Source organism: Podarcis filfolensis, assembly GCF_964270895.1.
Source record: "Podarcis filfolensis genome assembly, chromosome: 2".
NCBI classification, from domain to species: Eukaryota; Metazoa; Chordata; class Lepidosauria; order Squamata; family Lacertidae; genus Podarcis; species Podarcis filfolensis.
Window position 1 is genome coordinate 29,393,222 of NC_139605.1, and position 21,066 is coordinate 29,414,287.

At 42.6% G+C, this 21,066-nt stretch overlaps 1 protein-coding gene across 1 annotated transcript in view; it reads right to left on the minus strand.

The window, feature by feature from the left end:
• EIF4E3 (eukaryotic translation initiation factor 4E family member 3) overlaps positions 1-20,892 on the minus strand; it is a 25,354-nt gene extending 4,462 nt beyond the window's left edge. Inside the window, exons 1-5 of the mRNA XM_083602479.1 lie at positions 20,522-20,892; positions 6,968-7,040; positions 4,250-4,344; positions 1,363-1,423; positions 358-424 (exon numbers count right to left, since the gene is read on the minus strand). Coding sequence (XP_083458605.1) covers positions 358-424; positions 1,363-1,423; positions 4,250-4,344; positions 6,968-7,040; positions 20,522-20,727 — 502 coding nt within the window. The 5' untranslated portion in view covers positions 20,728-20,892. The remainder of the gene's footprint in view (positions 1-357; positions 425-1,362; positions 1,424-4,249; positions 4,345-6,967; positions 7,041-20,521) is intronic.
• Between the last annotated feature and the right edge of the window lie 174 nt (positions 20,893-21,066).

Below are 21,066 nucleotides of genomic sequence, written 5' to 3' on the forward strand. Positions count from 1 at the left end.
TCAGGTTAAGAACAGTTTCAGGTTAAGTGCGGACCTCCAGAACAAATTTAAGTACTTAACCTGAGGTACCACTGTACATTCTTTTCCTGGCAAGGATCAAACAGCTGGATAATTCTCTTGGATTATGAAGGTTGCCTGAACAAAGTTGGAGAAAATCAATCCCTCTCCCTAGGCTTAATCAGGCAAAGGGACAATGCACTTTGATAGGATGAAAAGTGTCAGCAGGGGATTTTTATTTGTAAATTGTGCTAGCAATGAGTAACCTTTTCTGTGCTGCACCTATTTTATGCTTAAAACCTAAGCAAGGGGTGCTCAAAAAATCGAGACAAAAGCAAATAACAGGAAGTACTTTCTCACCTCCTGCACAGCGGTCTGTAAACTGTTCCCCAATTGTAGCAAGCAACAGCTCTTTCCAAACTGCAGACTAGCAAAAAACCAAGAAAATGAAGAAGCTGGTTACGTTGCAGTAAGTATTCCATTTGCAGTTTGAATAGCTATACTGTCTGCAACAGCCACATTATTCTGGTGCATTTTATTACAATTTCACATAAATTATATCTATATGTTTAACTTGAACATATTCAACAGGTGATATCCGGCTAATTCATGCTCAAAGCAGAACCATAAAACCAGTGGACTTGCCCATTAATTTCATAGGATCTACTCAGAGTATGATTTAGTTGGATATCACACCAACTTCAATCAAGACTTCAATGATCATGCATCCAAATCTGTTCTGGAGCAAACCAGATACTATAGGCAGGAAAGAGGGCAAAAGTAAAAGTGAAGATACTGGCTGTCTGATAAATATACAACGGTCATTTGAAGAAAATAGTAACAGTGCCAGCAGCTTTTAAGCAGCCAGCACCCACATGAGTGGAAGACTGATGCTCAGAAAACAACACACACTTCAGAATGCTATTAGAGGCAGAACAAGAAGAGGAGGAGGAGGAAGAGGAGGAGTTTGAACTTGATATGCCGCCTTTCACTCCCCTTAAGGAGTCTCAAAGCGGCTAACAATCTCCTTTCCCTTCCTCCCCCACAACAAACACTGTGAGGTGCGTGAGGCTGAGAGACTTCAGAGAAGTGTGACTAGCCCAAGGTCACCCAGCAGCTGCATGTGGAGGAGCGGGGAAGTGAACCCTGTTCACCAGATTACCAGTCCACCACTCTTAACCACTACACCACACTAGCAGACATAAAATGTCTTGAGCTATCCATGATAAAAAATAAATAAAAGGCCATCTCATTATACAACTGAAGTTTAGTGTGAGTGATCCTTTACTGTTAAATAAGTAGACCACATGCACCTGCATCACCATAACCAACTGGGTATGACTATATATAATGTTAAGCACGTACCGTATTGTCTTTGGGGACCTTCATTTTCCACACACCTCCCTTGGCATTGCTTTCTTCTTCCCTGAGTTGTGAGGAAAAAACAATGCTTGGCTGCACAGACTGGCAATTTTTTTACACCTAGGTACAGTGCAAAGGCACAGATTCCAACAGCCCAGAATCTTACCTCATTTAAACATAAAAATAAATGCAAGTTTTTTAGCTCTGAAGCAGGTGGAAATGCCTAGGGAATTCTCAGAATGTAGGAAAGGACCAAATAGGATCCCTAGTGGTCAACAGGTCAGACTTTAGTTCAGGCATAGACAAACTCGGCCCTCCAGATGTTTTGGGACTACAATTCCCATCATCCCTGACCACTAGTCCTATTACCTAGGGATGATGGGAGTTGTAGTCCCAAAACAACTGGAGGGCCAAGTTTGCCTATGCCTGCTTTAGTTCTTCACCCCTTCCCAAGCCAATCAGTCAAAATAATAATAATGGAAAGCTTGTTCATACTTTATAGAAGTTGCAGGACTTGAAGTACTTTGAGAAAAAAATGAAACCTATTGTGCTACTGTCCTCCAGCACCTGCTGCCTGAAACAACTGCTTCACAATGCCTAATGGTAGGCAGACTCTGAGTTATCTGCTGGTGCATGAAAAGAAGATTTTTCTGAACATAGCCTGATCATACCTAAACATGTATTTATCATGGATCATATCCAACAAGTTGGTCGCAATAGTGCAAAGACCACCTTCCTGCGTGATGAGACTTTTCTCCCCTCTCTGCCCAATCTGCTTCAAAGGGCTGGAAAAACCTCTAGAACAGATTGAAGGATGCATAGGGTGAAAGACAGGTGAAAGTCTTTGCACTAATAGAATAACTTTGTTGAATACAATACTGCAATTTAGGTAACCCTACTTCAGAACCTAACAATTATGATACAAGTATACATTCTAGTGCCGTTTAAAGCAAAATCTGGGTTGTGGATAGGCAGTTCCACTGGTGAAAGTTTCAGAATAAGTGAGAACGGCATGGAAGGCACGCAAGTCTATGGTTTATTATATATAATAAATACACTCCTCAAACATTATTAATTATAAACTCGATTATTAAACCACATTTCATGAATTAGAAGACAAAAACAAGGCCACTATCAAAATAATTAAAAGGAAATGACTTAGCTGTGACATTAGTGCTACCAATTTTCCCCTACAAAAAAGTGACTGTGAAACTTTTGATCAAGGGGACTTCAGAAGAAACAAGCATATTTTTTCAATTATGACCTTCAAACTATGGCCCCTCTTAGATGCAGCTTTCAAATATAAGTACAGGTATGAAAGGAAACAGAACAGCTTTCATTTCCCTTTGGCATCCTTCTAGCATAGAAAAAAAGGGAACAAATCCCCTATAAGCAAGTCTAAAATAATTTCGGAAGAGACAAAAACACTTGCCCAAACATACAGCTCACCTTGATCTTGGGTATGACGACTTTTTGCATCAGGTGCGGGCAGGACTTGTCAGCAGACTAGGTGAGGCTCACCAAAGCAGCAATTTTATCAAGTGTTGCTCACTTTTGCAATCTGCCCATGTTTACACCTATACTGTAGACTGGTGCAGCCCCTCATAACATTAACTTCCTGAGTCTACAAGATTGGCATAATGGTTTGTTGCCTTTCACCATTGATGGCCAGTACTTTTTTCAGAACTGCAGCTTAAGCAGCAAGTGCCTTTTAAAAAACACATCTGTGTTTTTTAAAAAACGTATTCATTCGTACAGACTGTTTTTTACAGTATTTGTCTTGCTTTCCTCAGTAGACTCTTCTCATGGTTTTAAGGGAAATACATTGTGCGTGTAACAAGAACGTGTACCACATTTTGGTCTTAGGTTTTAAAAAGAGCAGGTTGTCAGCATCAACATCCAAGTAAGCAGAAGTTTGATTCAAGTCAGTAAGATCCATATGGGTGTTTTGTTTTTGTTATTTCTATAAATACATTCATTGAACCGTGAGTGGCGCTGTGGGTTAAATCACAGAGCCTAGGGCTTGCCGATCAGAAGGTTGGCGGTTCAAATCCCCACGACGGGGTGAGCTCCTGTTGCTCAGTCCCTGCTCCTGTCAACCTAGCAGTTTGAAAGCACGTCAAAGTGCAAGTAGATAAATAGGTACCGCTCCGTGCGCTGCTCTGGTTCGTCAGAAGCGGCTTAGTCATGCTGGCCACATGACCCGGAAGCTGTACGCCAGCTCCCTCAGCCAATAAAGCGAGATGAGCGCCACAACCCCAGAGTCGGCCGCGACTAGACCTAATAGTCAGGGGTCCCTTTACCCTTATAAATACATTGGACATGGCTACTTCAGGCATGTCCAAGACCTTGAGCACACCCAGCAGGATACTGCAGTTTGTGAGCATAAGATGTGCCCCACCACCACCACCCGCAAAACTCCACTTGTATCTCTGCATTTGTATCCATTTCAAAGGTGGTCTGCCACATGAAAAAGTGATCTACTGTTCAAGAAACAAATCCAAAGCTTCACGCTGAGAGAGGGCAACTGACTGCACAGTTCCCTGAAGCCCAGCCTTGTCTATGCAGCACTTGCCACAAATAACCAAAATTTCAACATATTTTAACTTGATTTTGCAAAGCCTGCTTTTAGGCAATTATATGAGAAAATCATATTGCATAATATTAACGTTTAAAAAACACCATGGGCAAACAAAAACCAATTCAGTGTAATTTATCATGTTTACTAAACATGGGTGTTGTTTTTTCAAAAAATAACCTTCTGATCTTCCCCCTGCCCCCGCCTCTCTACTTTTGTTTCTATTTCCCCCCCATTTCTTCTAACTTAAATAAACAAGTAATGAATGCAGTTTGTGGCTGGAGCGCCATAATAATGTGAATGTAAACATACCACAGCGGCCGTCTTTCTCCACGCATTAAATGATAACTACATCTCAGAGGCAGGTTTGTCACAGGAGGAATATTGTTATAAACACTCCAGAAGATCTAAAGAGAATTATTACACTTCGTAAATTCACACACAACAGCATGGCATTTCCTTGCTTTGTTTAGCTCTGTGGTACAGCACATGCTCTGCCTGAAAGAGGTGCCAGTTTCAATCGCTGGCATCTCCAGATAAGGAAGACCACCCCCCGCAAGAGAGTCACTGCCAGTCCAAGGAACTGACTTGGTATAAGAGAGCTCTCCGTGTTCAGAAATAGGGAACAGGGTGTTGCTCTTGGTTTTTTTCCACATGCTCCCCTAACCTGAAGGTTAGCTGCACCAAGACTTTTTGATTTCCTATATGCCCTTCACCAGAATATGCCAGGGTGGGTTACTATAAAATACAGTCCCAAACTATTACAGTGGTACCTTGGGTTACATACGCTTCAGGTTACATACGCTTCAGGTTACAGACTCTGCTAACCCAGAAATAGTGCTTCAGGTTAAGAACTTTGCTTCGGGATGAGAAAAGAAATCGTGTTCCGGCGGTGCAGCAGCAGCAGGAGGCCCCATTAGCTAAAGTGGTGCTTCAGGTTAAGAGCAGTTTCAGGTTAAGAACGGACCTCCAGAACAAATTAAGTACTTAACCCAAGGTACCACTGTACAGTGATTTAAAAAGCAATAACCAAGTGAAACAGTTTCAAGCAAAATGCAAGGTATTGGAACTAGACCCAGTTGTGTTTCCTAAGGAAGCTGGTTTTCTTCCACCGTGGTAGAAACTGAGCCACTAGCCTACAACTGATCTTCAATAATGAAACAGTTCTGAATTCAATGCCCTCTCAGGCGAGCTTGTAAGTCATCACTTAAACTTGCAGCCCATAACTTTTGGCAAAACAACTAACACATTTTAAAGTAAATTGTAGCTATAACGTTATCTTCATAAAGAAAACAAGGAACCCCCAACATCCTAAACAACAAGGGAATTGAGTCAACAATAAGCATCTTCAACAATGATTTTAAACATGACATTTTAAGCATGCTTTTTTAATTATTATTTTTGAAAGGACAACTATCCAGTATACCTATAGCTTACTAGTTCTGCATTGAACATTCAAAGGGTTGCATCCAATGAAGCCATTGAACAAGCAGAATGAATTCTGTTTCGGCAATGAATCTTCACCTTCCCTTTCATGTGCCTCCACATGTGGTATTTTTTGTTTTTCTGAGTGTACAGATTTTTGAGTGTGCATGGGGGGAGTGCATGGAGAAGAGAAATTCTGTTATGCCACTAGCTGCTACTAAGAAATTAGGTAAGGGGAATCCTGGGGTGCAAAATCTTCAAGACAACCATGTGCATATATTCCTACCTGGCCTTTACTCCCCCAAACTAAAGACTATGGGTGGTATTCAACTAAGTTCTGCTCACGGTGGACTCACTGAAATTAAAGAACGTGACTAAGTTATGTCCAGTGATTTCAATAGATCTGTTCTGAGTAAAACTTAAGAGACTACTCAGGGAAGAATTTCATGCAAGACAATGTACAGCTGGTTGCCTCTAACCAAATCACTGTGTGGGGGAGCATCTTACACTTGTGCAACAGAACTTCTCCCCCCACAAATATCTGCTCTAAGGGACCCCCCCAATTCTCCAGAGCATGTTGGGGGTGCACACTGGGGGGGGGGAGCTACGATCCAAGGCATGAACAGACGTTGTTCCACTCATGCAATGACGTTGTTGGACTCAACCTTGAATCAGATCATTACAATCCCTGTACACTGAGAACAAGAAGTACAGCACAACTTTCAAATGCAAGAGCAAGTTGCATTTCTGCTTCCAAGGCAGCACTGGCATTTCCCTCAAAAGGGAGAATTATTCAGTGCCTTTTTTGCTCGTGGGCTTTCTCATGTTGATGTTTGGTCTATACAGATTGGTGGGTCCATTTCTGTCTTCCTGAGTAGGCCTCTATAGATGGGGAGTGGACACTGGCAGCAGGAATGCAGCCTGGGATTCTGCGCATCTGTACTGCAACATGGTGACAAGGCCTTTACATCACACGGCCTTCAATTCCTTTTGTTTCATGCACCAAAATTAGTATTCACAGAACCCCCGCTTCCTGAAAATGAGCACTTTCTGTGTCTGCTTGACACTGTGATGAGACCAAGTTAGACTACACAGTAATTTTCTTTGTTTTACTATAGCACTGAGGAATTCTTCTGTTCTCAGCTTCAAATTTTTGCCTGTTTATCATAAACTAGCAGAAACTGATGCTGGATTCCCATCAGTTCAGCAGCTTATAGATCCATTCATGACAAAAAATATTTTTTTAAAGTAAATTAGTAAATGTGTGGTGTGTTTTTTTTTTAAATAAACTATACTTTTAAATTTAACATACAAAGAATGATCATTTTATTAGGGGCAAACTCAGTGATACATAATAAGTTTTCTGTTCCTGCAATAACAATGACTTTAGACCTGTAAAGGGTGTTTACAAAAGCATTCCCCGCCCCCCAATTTCTACTGATCGTAATACAATGCCTTATTATAAACCAAACTGACTGATTTTTCAAATGTTTTGTTAGATTAGAAGTTACATCTGAGCTCTGAAAAAAACCCTGTTTGGTCTATCGATAATATATGGGATTTTATATTGCAACATGAAATTCTCATATGCAGCATCTTTGTTACCTGTACAGTTTGTACTGTGTAGATTTTCTTTAAATTTGATGCACATTCAGCAGCTGTTGTCCCAGGAAGTGACCTTGAAAAAAGGAGAGAGAGGAAGAAACCATATATTTAAAGATTCGGTATAGTAAGTGTACTCATCACATTTATGAAAAGAAAAACATTGATATACAGTGGTACCTCTGGTTAAGAACTTAATTCGTTCCGGAGGTCCGTTCTTAACCTGAAACCGTTCTTAACCTGAGGTACCACTTTACCTAATGGGGCCTCCCGCTGCCGCCGCTGCGTGATTTCTGTTCTCATCCTGAGGTAAAGTTCTTAACCCGAGGTACTACTTCCGGGTTAGTGGAGTCTGTAACCCGAAGTGTTTGTAACCCGAGGTGTTTGTAACCCGAGGTACCACTGTAATAATAATTATAATAACACAAAAGTATGCTTTTAAAATACATTTATATACTATGAGAGCAGGTACCATAACTTACATTATGGAAGTTGACATGGTAAAATGGTGAATCTGATCAATATATTTTGGTGGGTTGTTTCTTTTAATCAATATATTTGTGTGATCATCCAACTCTGCTTCATAACAAAGCTGTGTGTTTGAGAATTACCAATACCACAGGGTTTGTGGGTGGAAGGAAAAATGGAAGTAAGTCATAACAAAACAAACTACTCTGTTTTGAAGTCAGGTTTGGGGAGGGTGGTTACATCTACTGTCAGAAGGTGATGATATAGTGTCTTGTTTCTCTCTCTCCCTCCCCCTTTCCTTCTAATCCTCTTTTTCAATTTGGATAATTCATTTTGAAATAGAATAGAGTTTTTATTTAATTTTACAGACATTTTGTTGTTGTAATTCTGCATAAGTTCTATTTGAATCCAGAAATTTCCCTCTTTTTTTCTAAACTATAATCACAAGCGTTGTTGTTGTTGTTAAAAGAAAATAATAATAATAATACTGGGAGAAAGGCAACATGCACACATTTTGTTTTGTTAAATAAAAATATTAAAGTTCCAATCTTGCACAGTTAAGCCGTTCAACTCCTATTCAGAGGGTGTTAAAGAAGCATAATACTGCAACACACTTGCCTCCATTGAATACAGTAGGAAATTACTTCTTTGTAAATATGATGAACACTGACAAATTGGAAGAAATACTGACTGAGGGTGGGCTGCCCATATCCACCCAAACCTCCATGGACGTTCTTTAGCTTCAATCCTTATTTTAGCCACAGGCAGTGCTTTTTTTCTGGGGGTACGCATACCCCTAAACATTTTGTGAATTTCTGTACTTTTGTCCATTTACTGTATTTATTTTCCCTGATTTGAACTGTAAAATGGTGGTTGTCTTGAGTCAAAATGAGAGTACCCCTAAACTTTTTTTTAATGAAAAAAAAAAGCACTGGCCACAAGAATATACAGTGGTACCTCGAGTTACAAATGCCTCAGGTTACAAACGCTGCTAACCTGGAAGAGTTACCTCAAGATGAGAACTTTGCCCCAGGATGAGAATGGAAATCGTGTGCTGGCGGTGCAGCGGCAGCAAGAGGCCCCATTAGCAAAAGCACGCCTCTAGTTAAGAACAATTTCAGGATAAGAACATACCTCCAGAACTAATTAAGTTCATAACTAGAGGTACCACTGTATTTTAAACATATTCTGCATCTCACAAGGCTTAAAGAAGCATTATTCTCACAACAAAGGGGTTTTAATAAATTCTTCTATTTATTTTACATCTGTGCCACTAGATGGCCACATTCTATAAATCTAGCAAGACACTCTCTATAGTGAGTAAAATCCAAGAATAAAAGCTCACACAAGTTAATTAATGTCATGTTATTTCTTTTATCATGGGACCCTGTTCTCATACGGAAACGGGCCATGCGGAGGTCTTAAATATACCTGCATACATTTCCTACAAATACAGTACAATATACTTGTGGCTAAGTTATCCATATAGACAGTGCCTTTCTTCTAAAAAATGTTTGGGGGTACTCTCATTTTCCTACTCATATTGAAATACTGCCCCTCAATGAGGCCAAACTTAGATTCACAAAATGTTTAGGGGTATGTGTACCCCTGCGTACCCCCCCCCCCCGACGAAAAAAGCACTGCATATAGATACCCTGGAATACTTTTTAAAAGAGACTAACTCTGGAGGAATCATGTTGCTTCTCCTTTGCGAAACTAACTTGAACAGCGTCCTATGGACTATTGCAGGCATAGGCAAACTTGGCCCTCCAGAAGTTTTGGGGACTACAGCTCCCATCATCCCTAGCTAACAGGACCAGTGGTCAGGGATGATGGGAGTTGTAGTCCCAAAACATCTGAAGGACCAAGTTTGCCTATGCCTGGATTACTGAGTTACCCAGATCTATCTAATCTCATGCAAGCGATATGCACCCAATATGGTTCAGTAACCAATTACAACCATAAGCTGACAACCATAGCAGCAAGATGGACAAGTCTTGCCAAGCAAGAAGATCCCATTAGCAGCATCTGTAGCAAAGGTGTAGTGTTTTCTTTGGGCTTAGATTCAGTCTTTGCTCACCTACAGAATTACTGAAACCCACAGGCGCACCTTTATAGCTACATATCGGGAACACTTGGCTTGCTGTAAGAACTGACCCTTTTTTTTGTACCATGAAAAGCTCCAAATTGGGATAATTTACCAAGCAAGCTATCTTTTGGGCCTTCAAAAGAGACTACCAAACTCAGGATAGCAAAGAGATTATGTTATCTTTGTTATAGAAGATGAGCCAAATGAATGTGTGATTGGAGCTACGTGTCTTCTGCTAACAGTTTCATAAACAGATGGAAAGTGAGATAATGCTTAATGTACTGAAAAAGTATCCCTTCTTGTGATGTTTGCTCTAGCCAGAGGTAATCATTACATTACAACATTTTAAAAAAGCAACCCAAATCCATGACAATGTAGGGAATGAGTGGATTTAGTCTCTGTCTGAAAAGCAGGTAACGGACAACATCAAAACCAATGGCTGACTATTGGAATGGCTAGACATGCAAAATTCACTTCTAATTGTACATCTCTCTGGATCATGCCTCTAGTTTTTAGTTCCAAATACTATTTCTGTTGATAGGAGAAGCACTCAGTACATTTGCAGATGGCAGAAATCTTAGCTATCTTAACTATTTTTAAAGTACGGGTAGAACAGAGATTTATCCAGTAATTTGCCTCACATAGCGATGAACCACATGTCATTTTACAACAGCTTGAGAAAACTGATTTCTCCTTTGGTATGCTGAAGAGAGATGCTGAATCATCTTATTACAAACTTAACTAGAAAATGCACATGCACTCAAGTCAGATTTCCCCCAAACTGATAGCTTCTAGTCAGCTGCCTTAGACTATTAACTTCCATCTGCTGCACCTAACACAAAACAGATTCCTAAGAACCTACTAGTGATCTACAAATTATTACTATCACAGGCTTCTTTGGTAAGCTTTCATAAGTTGTATTTTAAAGGGGGAAATACCCAAATGGGCAATAATTGTAAAACATATATGATTCACTGCAGATTGCCTCAGACAATACTACGAAACAGCATAGTTTCAGGATGCTTTTCAGGGGCAGTCCCACCAAACGCACATTACGGGGATCCAGTTTAGAGGTTACTAAAGCATGTGTGACTGTGGCCGGGTCAGTCATCTCCAGGAAAGAACACAGGTGGTGTAATAGTCAAACCTGTTGAATGGTTTCTTTAAATTTTAGGTTTCATTATTGTTTCACAAGATTTGTATGTCTTTAAGGGCCAGAGCAAATAACATGACCTAGTTTTACAGCTGTGAAGCAGTATAGCAGGTGCTGTTACGTTAATTAAGCTGTTGGGTATAGTATTTAAAGAGCAGCATGTAGCTCTCTCAGTACCTTGGTGGATGGGTCACACTTATTGATATAATGTAATTTAGTGTAAAAGGAATTTTTGTTTTTGTTACAGTGGTACCTTGGCTTACGTACGCTTCAGGTTACAGACTCTGATAACCCAGAAATATTACCTTGGGTTAGGAACTATGCTTCAGGATGAGAACAGAAATCGTGCAGAGGCAGCGGGAGGCCCCGTTAGCTAAAGTGGTGCTTTAGGTTAAGAACCGTTTCAAGTTAAGAACAGACCTCCAGAACGAATTAAGTACTTAACTCGAGGTACCACTTTATTTGTTATTAAACCAAGCAAAAGTTACTTTTGCGTTTCTTGAATGTGTGGTCTCCCCAGCACGCTTTCTGCAGCCCAACTAATCTGTGCAATAGCCAACAAAACCTAGACAAAGGACTCCTGGATGATCAGGTAGCAGCAGTGATTAGAAGCAGAGACAGATGGACTACAACTCTGCATCCTAAAAGTGGCTGGGCAATGCCCCAGTAGTAAAGGATACTCTTTGCATGCAGAAGGATCCCATATTTAATCCCTGGCACCTCCAGGAAAGGCTGAAGAGACCCTTGTCTGAAATCATGGAGAGCTGCCAGTCAGTGTAAACAATAGAGTGCTAGATAGGTATAAAAGGTAAAGAACCCCTGGGCAGTTATAAGTTCAGGGTGCGGCGCTCATCTCACTTTCAGGCCGAAGGAGCCAGTGTTTGTCCATAGACAGCTTTCCAGGTCATGTGGCCAGCATGACTAAACTGCTTCTGGTGCAACGGAAGCCAGAGCACACAGGAACGCCATTTACCTTTCCGCCACAGTGGTACCTATTTATCAGCTTGCACTGGTGTGCTTTCGAACTGCTAGGTTGGCAGGAGCTGGGACAGAGCAACAGGAGCTCACTCCATCACGGGGATTTGAACCGCCAACCTTCTGATCGGCAAGCTCAGTGGTTTAGACCACAACGCCACCTGCGTCCCTAGCAGTGCTAGATAAACTAATGACATGGCTTGGTGTAAGGCAACTTCCTATGAGGAGTGCAGCCCCGTCCAACACAGGCTGCATACTAAATCCTGGATTACCCAACCCTCACTAAACACAAATAAGCAGATGGGTGCAAAAGAGGGTCTGCCTGGCAGCCTTGGTGTATGAATTTACTTCTGTAAGTGAAGCTCTTCTTCCATTTATAGAAATACTACCCTAATACATACATGTATCTTGGTGTGAAACAAACCTAAGTGCTGAATCCATGAAGCAAAATGACCCTCATTTTGAATCTGCCCCATAGTGTAGACAAAATGTAGCTCTCCTGCTATATCAGATGGTGAAATATGTTTCCAAAGGCTGCCATTGTCTACATCTGGTTATGTCAATGAAAGATTTATCATTAACTTTATAGAGGATTGGAATACAGGCCAGCACTGGGCCCAGGTTGACATTCCCACCTAAACGTTAAACTATTTTCTCCAGCAAACTAAAATACGTTTTGGAAGAAGAGAGGGAGAGACTTGGCACAACAAAGTAAGTTTGGCAATATCAAAATGTCCATGAAAGAGTTCCAAGGGGACAATTTAATACTGATGTTAAAACATTCTGTAAGCACTCCAAGGGTAACCTTGGCCTGCCAGGCTGAGAATGGTATTTCAGTGCAAATTAAGTGATTGTAATCAGACAACAGTGCATGCCTGAAACAAATTTTGTTGCGCGGTTCCTACAACAGTCTCTTTCAGAAGACACTCAGCGTAGTTATGGTGATGACAACAAGTTGTTTTTGGCCAGTAATTTACTCCACAAGGCTTTCATTACTTTCACTTCCCTGAAATTAAGAGGGCAAATGTCAGATGGCCACTGACAGTCACCCTATTCCATGGTGGAATAAGAACTAACCTATTCCAGTGAAACTGGAACTAACAACAGCAGAGGATAATATACAACTGATGCCTAAACAACATGTCTGTTAAGGGTGTGTCCCTTAACAGCTGCAATTTATACACTTCTGCAATAGTTAGTTGATCTCTGGTTTAAAAATATTCTTATTTTTATTGTATAGTTTTATGTATGACTGTTATAAACCACTCCGATATAATTTATGAATAAGCAGTATATACATATTTGTACAAATTAAATTAAATTTCCTGTCACTGAATGAACATGAGAAACATTTACTTAACATGTTAAACTAAACCTTTTTTGGTTAAATAACATCTGGCTACAGTGCTTTTAACTCACTCACAGTGGGCTGTAGTCAACTTTTATGCAGAGTACACACACTGAAATTAGTGACCACAACTAACTTAGGTCAATTAATTTCAATAGATCTACTCCAAGTAAAAGATAGTTAACTACAACCCTGTCTTTTTAACCATGCATAACACATACAGCACCATAAATCCCCCCACACACCCCAGAGAAATGTAAGAGAAGTATGCTAGGTGAAACAAATATTTTCTAAGTTTTTAGTCTACATCATGAATATTTGTCAGGCTCTTTAAAAACGTACATGTACTTTACATTTCATGCAAAATTATAATCATAAAATGTGCAAAAAGTGTACAGTAGTATTAAACAAATACAAAGTAAAATCTAATGTTTCACAATTAGCAGAATGTGGTGCAATAGCACAGAGAGATAAAAATCAGATTGCGAAATTCTGGTTCAAGTTACTACTAACATTTCTAGCAGTAACAAAGGTGCCGGGACTCCTGGAAACCACAACCTCTAAATCTGGTGATCCAGTATGTGCTAATCCCAGATGTGCATCAGGTTTTGCAAGCCTTATGACCTCCCTCCTCTCCCCTTCTGCAGAGGGGAGTGACAGAACGAACTTCAAATGACTGTGCTGCAAATGTCAGGTGTGCCTGTAGGTGGTGATATGTACAAACGAAGCTCTCAGAGTTACCTCTTCCCTTTTTTCTCTCTTTCTGGAACAGAGGCTCTTTGATCACTATAACAATACCATACAGAACAATACTATACAGAGCGATGCAGATTCTCATTAGGTTTATTTCTATGATTACGGATGAAATTCAGTGTAGCACTAAGTGGGGAATGTGTGCATGGAAGGAAGTCCACTCACACAATAAAACTTATCCCCTCTTCCCTCCACCCCACAGCCCCTAAACTGTTCTGGGTCGTACTAGCTAGCAGCTGGTGGTCAGGGTGTGGTTTAAAAGGCTAGTTAGTATAAGCCCTCCATCTTGAGTTTTCCACTTGCTGGGAATAACACAGGTCTCTAGCTCCTAGTTTTTCTGCCTTACCTGAACTATCTGCCCTTGGACTGTTGCCTGACTTTCTCCCTAGGTCACATTTGAACCTAGACTGATTCTTGATGCTTGATCCTGGTTTGTTTGGACCAGGGGTGGTGGTGGTAGTAGTAGTAGTAATAGAAGAAGAAGAAGAAGAAGAAGAAGAAGAAGAAGAAGAAGAAGAAGAAGAAGAAGAAGAAGAAGAAGAAGAAGAAGAAGAGTAGTAGTAGTAGTAGTAGTTTGGATTTGATATCCCGCTTTATCACTACGCGAAGGAGTCTCAAAGCGGCTAACTTTCTCCTTTCCCCTCCTCCCCCACAACAAACACTCTGTGAGGTGAGTGGGGCTGAGAGACTTCAAAGAAGTGTGACTAGCCCAAGGTCACCCAGCAGCTGCATGTGGAGGAGTGGAGACGTGAACCCGGTTCCCCAGATTACAAATCTACCGCTCTTAACCACTACACCACACTGGTTGGCAAACTAAGTACCGGGGCCCAGATCAGGCCCAATTGCCTTCAGGATCCAGCACGCAGACTGTCCATGGATCGGCATGGGGATTCTGTTCGTTCGGGCTGCACCATTTCCCCCTCCCTGCGCCATTCCATTCCCACACACACACACCGTGGCGGCACCTCCTCCTGGCTTCTGCTCGCCCTGCCTAGAGGAGGAAGGGGGCTGAGCTGAGCTGGCTGGGCGCCATTTTAAACAGCCCCTCTCCGGAGCCAGCCCTTTCGCACCGCTCATCTTCACTCCACTGCCACCACCCTGGTGCTCCTGTGGGCCAGAGAGCGGAGCGGATGAACTCACTCTGGCTACCCACAAGAAGCAGCAGCAGCAGCAGCCCCTGGGAAGGTAAGTGGGGCTGGGGAGGGAGGACCACTTGCCCTCCCTCGCCTCTTCTTCCAGCTCCCCCCCTGACAATTTTGTCAGTTACTCTTGGTGTATACAATAATTTCTTATACTTAGTAATTTTATTGTTGTAAGTTGCTCGGGATGGGTTTTGTCTGGAAAAGTGGCATACAAATATTTGTTAAAAGTCCACAGGCTTTAGCTGAGATTCCTGCATTGCAGGGGGTTGGACTAGATGACCCTTGGTGTCCCTTCCGACTCTTAAGATTCTATGATTCAAGCAGCCAAACACAGCAGCTTGCAAGATTCACCACTTGGCAATCAGGTGGGGTAACTTAGATGGAAGAACAGGTTCTTCTCTTCCACACAATCTAAATGCCATGAATAGCTAAAATATGACTGGGTAAATAAACTGGTAACTTTTGTAGAATAGCCTGTAAGGTTGAAGGTTGTCACTTTGGCTACCAAGCTAACCACCTTCAATCCACAGAGCTGTTGTGTCAACTGCAGGCTGTGCAGTCGTAATCTGCCAAGTAGGAAGACGCCAAAGGTGCTTTGACCCAATGGGGATTCATCCTACCTCCTGGACCATAGGTCACAGTAATCTAGCCAAGCTACCTACCATGTGAAGCTGGAACATGTGCAGAGGAGGGAGACCAAGATACGAACCAATGACTTCTGCTCTTCCGTACAACCAAAGAAGGCGTTGTGCTTACTATTGGCATATGTTTATTTGCATGTGTTTGGTATTTATTATGAGAACCAACTTTACCTGAATCTGGTTGGCCACTGTTTAAGCAGAATAGATGGGCCTTTAAGCTGGCCTAGCTTTTATGCATGCCTCAGATGGACTGCTACCACTGCAAAATGTGACCTCGCTTTAGTCCAGTCATTAAAACATGGTAAGGGAAACACTGGCCATCCATATATTGTTGGTCTACTACTCACATAATCATCTCTGGCCAGTGGTGAGGCTGACTAGGACTGATGGAAGCTGGAATCCAACAGCATCCATAGGGCCCCAGCCTACCCACCTCTGCAAAAAGTATTTCAGAAGATTCTATTCTGCATGTGAGAAGGCCAGATTAACTTGGGGTGGAACCGAAGGCAGAAGAAGAGTCCTGTTCCAGACTTAGCCTGCCAATTACTCTAATTTCCAATCATCTAAATAATAATAAACCTCAGCAAGTGCCCAGCTGCCCTGTTCTGTCCTCAAGACTATGGCTTCTAATAATAGGTTAGGGTCAGGTAGGGTCACTGATGTAACAGCAGAAGAAAAGTATTTTACAAATGTTTCCTTACTGAAAGAAAGGCTGTGATGGAAAACGTGCAGTGGGCTGACTTCCTGCTAAAGTAGCCCTCAAATTAGGAGGCACATCTTGAGTGGGGGATTCTCTGCTTGTGCGGCACATTACATAACTTGCAGTATAACCAGCACATACAGAAATTTCAGAGTATTCCATTTATGTGAGTCTCTCACTCACTTTGGTGGCATTTCTGCAAGCTGATCTTGGTTTTGTTACCTTTCAGTAATGTCTTACTGTTGGCTTCCAAGTAATTAAACAACCTTGGAAGGATTTTTATCATTAAAGGCCTGATATTTTTCTTCTTCAAAAAAACATGAGATACAGACAACTGAAATGAAAGGTTGTAGATATCTAGATGGCTCCTTGAGTGTAATTATGCATGAAACCAGCACATAATATGATAGCAATCACAGAAACTCAAGAGTATGAAGGATTGTTTTTTTAAGTAACAAAACAGCTTTTGCTAATGGCTTTGGGCAGTAGTTGCCAGCATAGCACCGTTCAGAATGATCAACTGTCAGGGGAGGGAGCTGTAGTCCAACAAACATCTGGTGGTCACCATGTTGGCCAAGCATAGGCAAACTCCAATCAAACTCCAATCCTTAGCTAACAGGACCAGTGGTCAGAGATGATGGGAATTGTAGTCCCAAACATCTGGAGGGCCGGAGTTTGCCTATGCCTGATGTTGGCTATACCCCTGACTTAGGAAGTAAATTACAATCTGGACAGAGATTTGATTGTCTATCCCTGTCCTCTACTTCTGCATGCTTAAATATTATCTCTCCTTCACAATTCCTGCCCTTAAGAAACTAGAACAAAACTCATTGATACCCCCACCACGGTATATAACCAAATATATATCACCTAAATAATATGTATCTAATCACAGATTTTAATTTTTTGGGTACTTCATGTAACTGGTGAAAACTGGGTGCTATGGATTAGTCCCGGGGGGGGGGACTTTTTTTTTTTTAAAAAAGCAACAACAGGAAAGAACCTAACATCATCTTCAGTGCCACATCTGGTGAATCCCAACTTGGGAGAAAGGTGGAATATAAATGCATTAAATAATATAAATGTTGGCTTATAGTGACCCTAAAGATTTATCGTCACCTTTTGTTGCTTTGTTTGCTTACCCAAGGCCTTTTGAATGGTTTTGCTGAACTATTCCTGGCCTGCAGACACATTGTGTTTTGGGCACCTTGCTTGCTTCTACAATCAATATGTGGATTATACCTAAGGAGTTTGTAAGGTGAGGTAGCTTAGATCATTCTTTATCCTACAACAAGATGTCCTGCCATGTGTTAAAATACCTAATGCAAGATGGCTATAATTTAAAGGCAGCAGGCGCAATGTTGGCATACAAGCTATGAGAAAATTTAAAAAGGATAATTTCCTGATGAGTTTAAGTGGACAATGAGATGGCAGAGATGTGATTTTAGTAGCAAACATGGAGACTCAGATGAGAAGTGCAGAATGCTACTTCCTTACCTCCTTGCATCTTCTTTCCCAAGTATTTTTGCTTTTGCTGAGCTCCAATACATCAAGTGACTTTGGCTGTGAGAGGTAAAGGGGCGGCACATCTCACCCATGTGTTCCTTTTGCTGTTAAAATCAGATGCACTTCCCACTATCTTCACGATATCAGAATTCCATTTTTAAGTACACAAAACTACCATGGTCACATTGTAGCTTGTCCCTTAGTATTTCATTTCAGCAAACCCTTCAGTGGTTGTAAAAGGTGCTAACCAAATGCAATTGGTCATAAGAACATTTCAGGATTTATGTAGCTTGCCAGAGAAAGCTGTTTATACCTCAAGGACATGTTTCTTTCTCAAGTTACAAAAGCAGATTGGTACAGGAAAACAAGCCAACCACCTATGACAAGCTCCGAATGGACAGCGTGCGTGTGTGTCATTTGACAAGTACTGGGATATCATGGAATTATAAAAAGCAAGGCTAAAGAAGCAACCAATTGTAGTCTGATGCAGTATAAGAAAGCAAACATGTCAGTCTGATTTTGTAATGACTGGAGGAATGGATCTGGAGTGAGACACTGGGAACAAGTCTTATATGGCTTTGAATCTTGTGGAAAATAAACACCGGATAGAGATTTTAAGAAAGGATTATGATTTCTTAGCAAAACAGAGAGGGGAACCAAGGTTTGTTTGTTTTTTATAATGAGTGGAGGGAAGGATGGATTCTCAGACAGCTCTATTTTAAAGCAGTGAATGAAAAACAAGGTAGGAAGAGAACATGTTGCAAATTATGGACTGTTAAGAGCAGATCAAAGTTTAAACCACAGAAGGATATTTCAAGAATATGGGTTGATATAAAATAAAATAGCAACACAAAACTTAATGAGAAGGGAAAAGACAGTAGTTAATCCTTTGTAAAAATTGCCAATGCTCACCCTGAAGTTTCACCTGTTGAATGTCTGCCCATCATAGGACTTTAAAGGAAGGGGGCAACCAAGCATCGATTGTAAGTTTTGTGCTGAAATAATGTTTGCCATTGATACATGTTCAGTAAGTGTCTTTGTGTGTGTGAAACCTAAGAGTAAATAATCTGCCTTTAATCCAGAATAACTACCACCCACTAGTTCCCTAACTTTCATTATAATCCACTTCACCAACACCGTAGTGTCTTACAGGCATGCACAGAAAGATAATGCCAAATAGGATGGTTAATGGTTATTAAGGAGTCATTAGTTTGTACTGTGGCCTGGAATACACACCTTTAAAGGGCGAAAAAAGAGTCATTTCTAAATTGTGAATATTACCTATATTACCACTATGCTGTTTCCCCAAGATGACTTCTAAAGTGATTCCGTGATGTGGCACAGAAGAACCTTGCAGCACAATCCTACATGTTTGTTCAGTGGGACTTACTCTCAGGTAAAAGCGTATAGGATAGCAGCCCCACTGTTCTTTAATGGGTGTGGATGTGCCCCCGTCAAATTTACGTGTGGGGTTGGGTCTGAGGGGAAGATTAGGAAGAATGAGTGGGAAAAACAACAGTAAGCAGTCTCGAAAGTAAGCAGGGAGACAGAAACTGTTTAGCTGGTAAGAGGGTATCTCTGATATTGGGTAAAGGATTATGGCTAACTTTTTAATGGCTAAGTCTTTGCCTCAATTTATGCCTTATGAGGTTTGTTTTTTTAATAAAGCATGTGGACTGCAGTGTCCACTGATGCAAAAGAAGTAGCAGTACCCCTTTTAACTTCTTGTCACTGGTGGGGAAAACCGGGTGCACATGACAATACGTTTCTCATCAAGGCCCGTTTTATGGTACGTGCAATTAAAAAACCTTATTGTTAAATTTATATCTCATCCTTCCTCCCAAAGGAGGCCAGGGCAAAACAAATACTTTGTTTTGCTTTGCTTTAGCTTAGGGAATCCATGCCCTTGGGGATGTATTTCCAGACAGCAGCTGGTCTGAAAACTATCCAGAGAAGGTTGCTTAAATCAATAAACAAACCACCTTAAGCGCTGGGTGCATTAAAAAGAAGTTCCGAAACTGGCAACAAAGGGAAGCGGAGCAGAAATGCCACCCAATGGGATAAAAACACAAGAGCTAGGATGCCCCAATTTGTTCTAGGGTACCTAAGAGGCGAGCCTTTCCCAAGGCAACCCACCGAGTAATGTTGCCCCTTTCCCACCCGACCTTGTGCGTCTCAAACCTTGAGGAGGGGTAAAGCTGCACTTGTTGCCTTTTCTGCCTGCAAGCTAGATGCGCGCGTGCACTGTGTGTGGATACCACCGAGTCAGGAAAAGTGAGCCTCTATCACTTCCCTCTAAGAGCCCCTATCACTTCAACACGCTTAACAGGGATGATCCCCCGCTATGGAAAAAAGAGGTCTCAAGAGTTCAAAACCTCGCGTGGAGAGCCATGGAAATAGCGAGGAGGAGAAAGCGAGCCTGAGGGCGCCCAGGGCTGGTTGCCAGGGGGGCAGCCAAGGAAGGGCAGAAACAGCAGCTTTGGGTGGGTTAAGCGAAGTAAAGCAATCGGTGGGGCTGGAGAACAGAAGACACCCCCCCTTTCGTTGCCCTCGGCGGAGAAGGGAATTAATTCGCCATGGGGAGGGAGCGAGCTGAGCAGGAGAGGAGGCGGCGGCGAACAAAGGCCGGTCCTACGCCGCCCACCCCCGCCGCTGCCCCCTCGAGCGCGCCTTTTCCCACCCTACCGGCGCGGGAGAGGCGAGCTCCAGGCCGCGCGCTCCTTCTCCTCCTCCTGCTGCCGCTCGCCTTCCCCATCCGGTGTGCCGGCGGCCCCGCACTCACTTGTCGAGCCAGAAGGTCCACGGCGAGTGCAGCGGGATCCCCTCGCCGGCGTCGGGCTCCAGGCCGCTCAGCTGCTGCTGCGGGTCGGGGTCGAGGTCGGCCTCGTCGTCCGCCTGCTGCTGCTGCTGTGGCGCCGCCGCTGCGGCCGCTGCCGGGCTCGGGGGCTCGGGCGGGCCCGGCTGCCTTTCGGGGGGGCTGAGCGCCATTGCCCTGCGCTTCCTTCGGCCCAGGCTGAGTCAGCGCCGCCTCGCTCGGCGAAAGCCCGCCTTGTTGCGTACACAGCCGGCGGGCAGCAGGGGGCCCTGCCCGCCCGCTGCAAATCTGGCACGCCGAGCGGGCAGGCCTCGCTCGCTCTGTCGCTGGCTGGGGGGATCTCGCCTATTTATAGCGCCTTGGGCTGAGCAGCGGCCCCCTGCCCCGAGCGGCTTGCAGTCTCCTCTCCCACCCATGTCTCCTCCATTCAATCTCGTCACAGTGGAGGGAGGCGCAGCTGGTCCTTTGAGCCCATCCCGGGGTGGATTTTTGTCACACTCTATCTCTCTTCG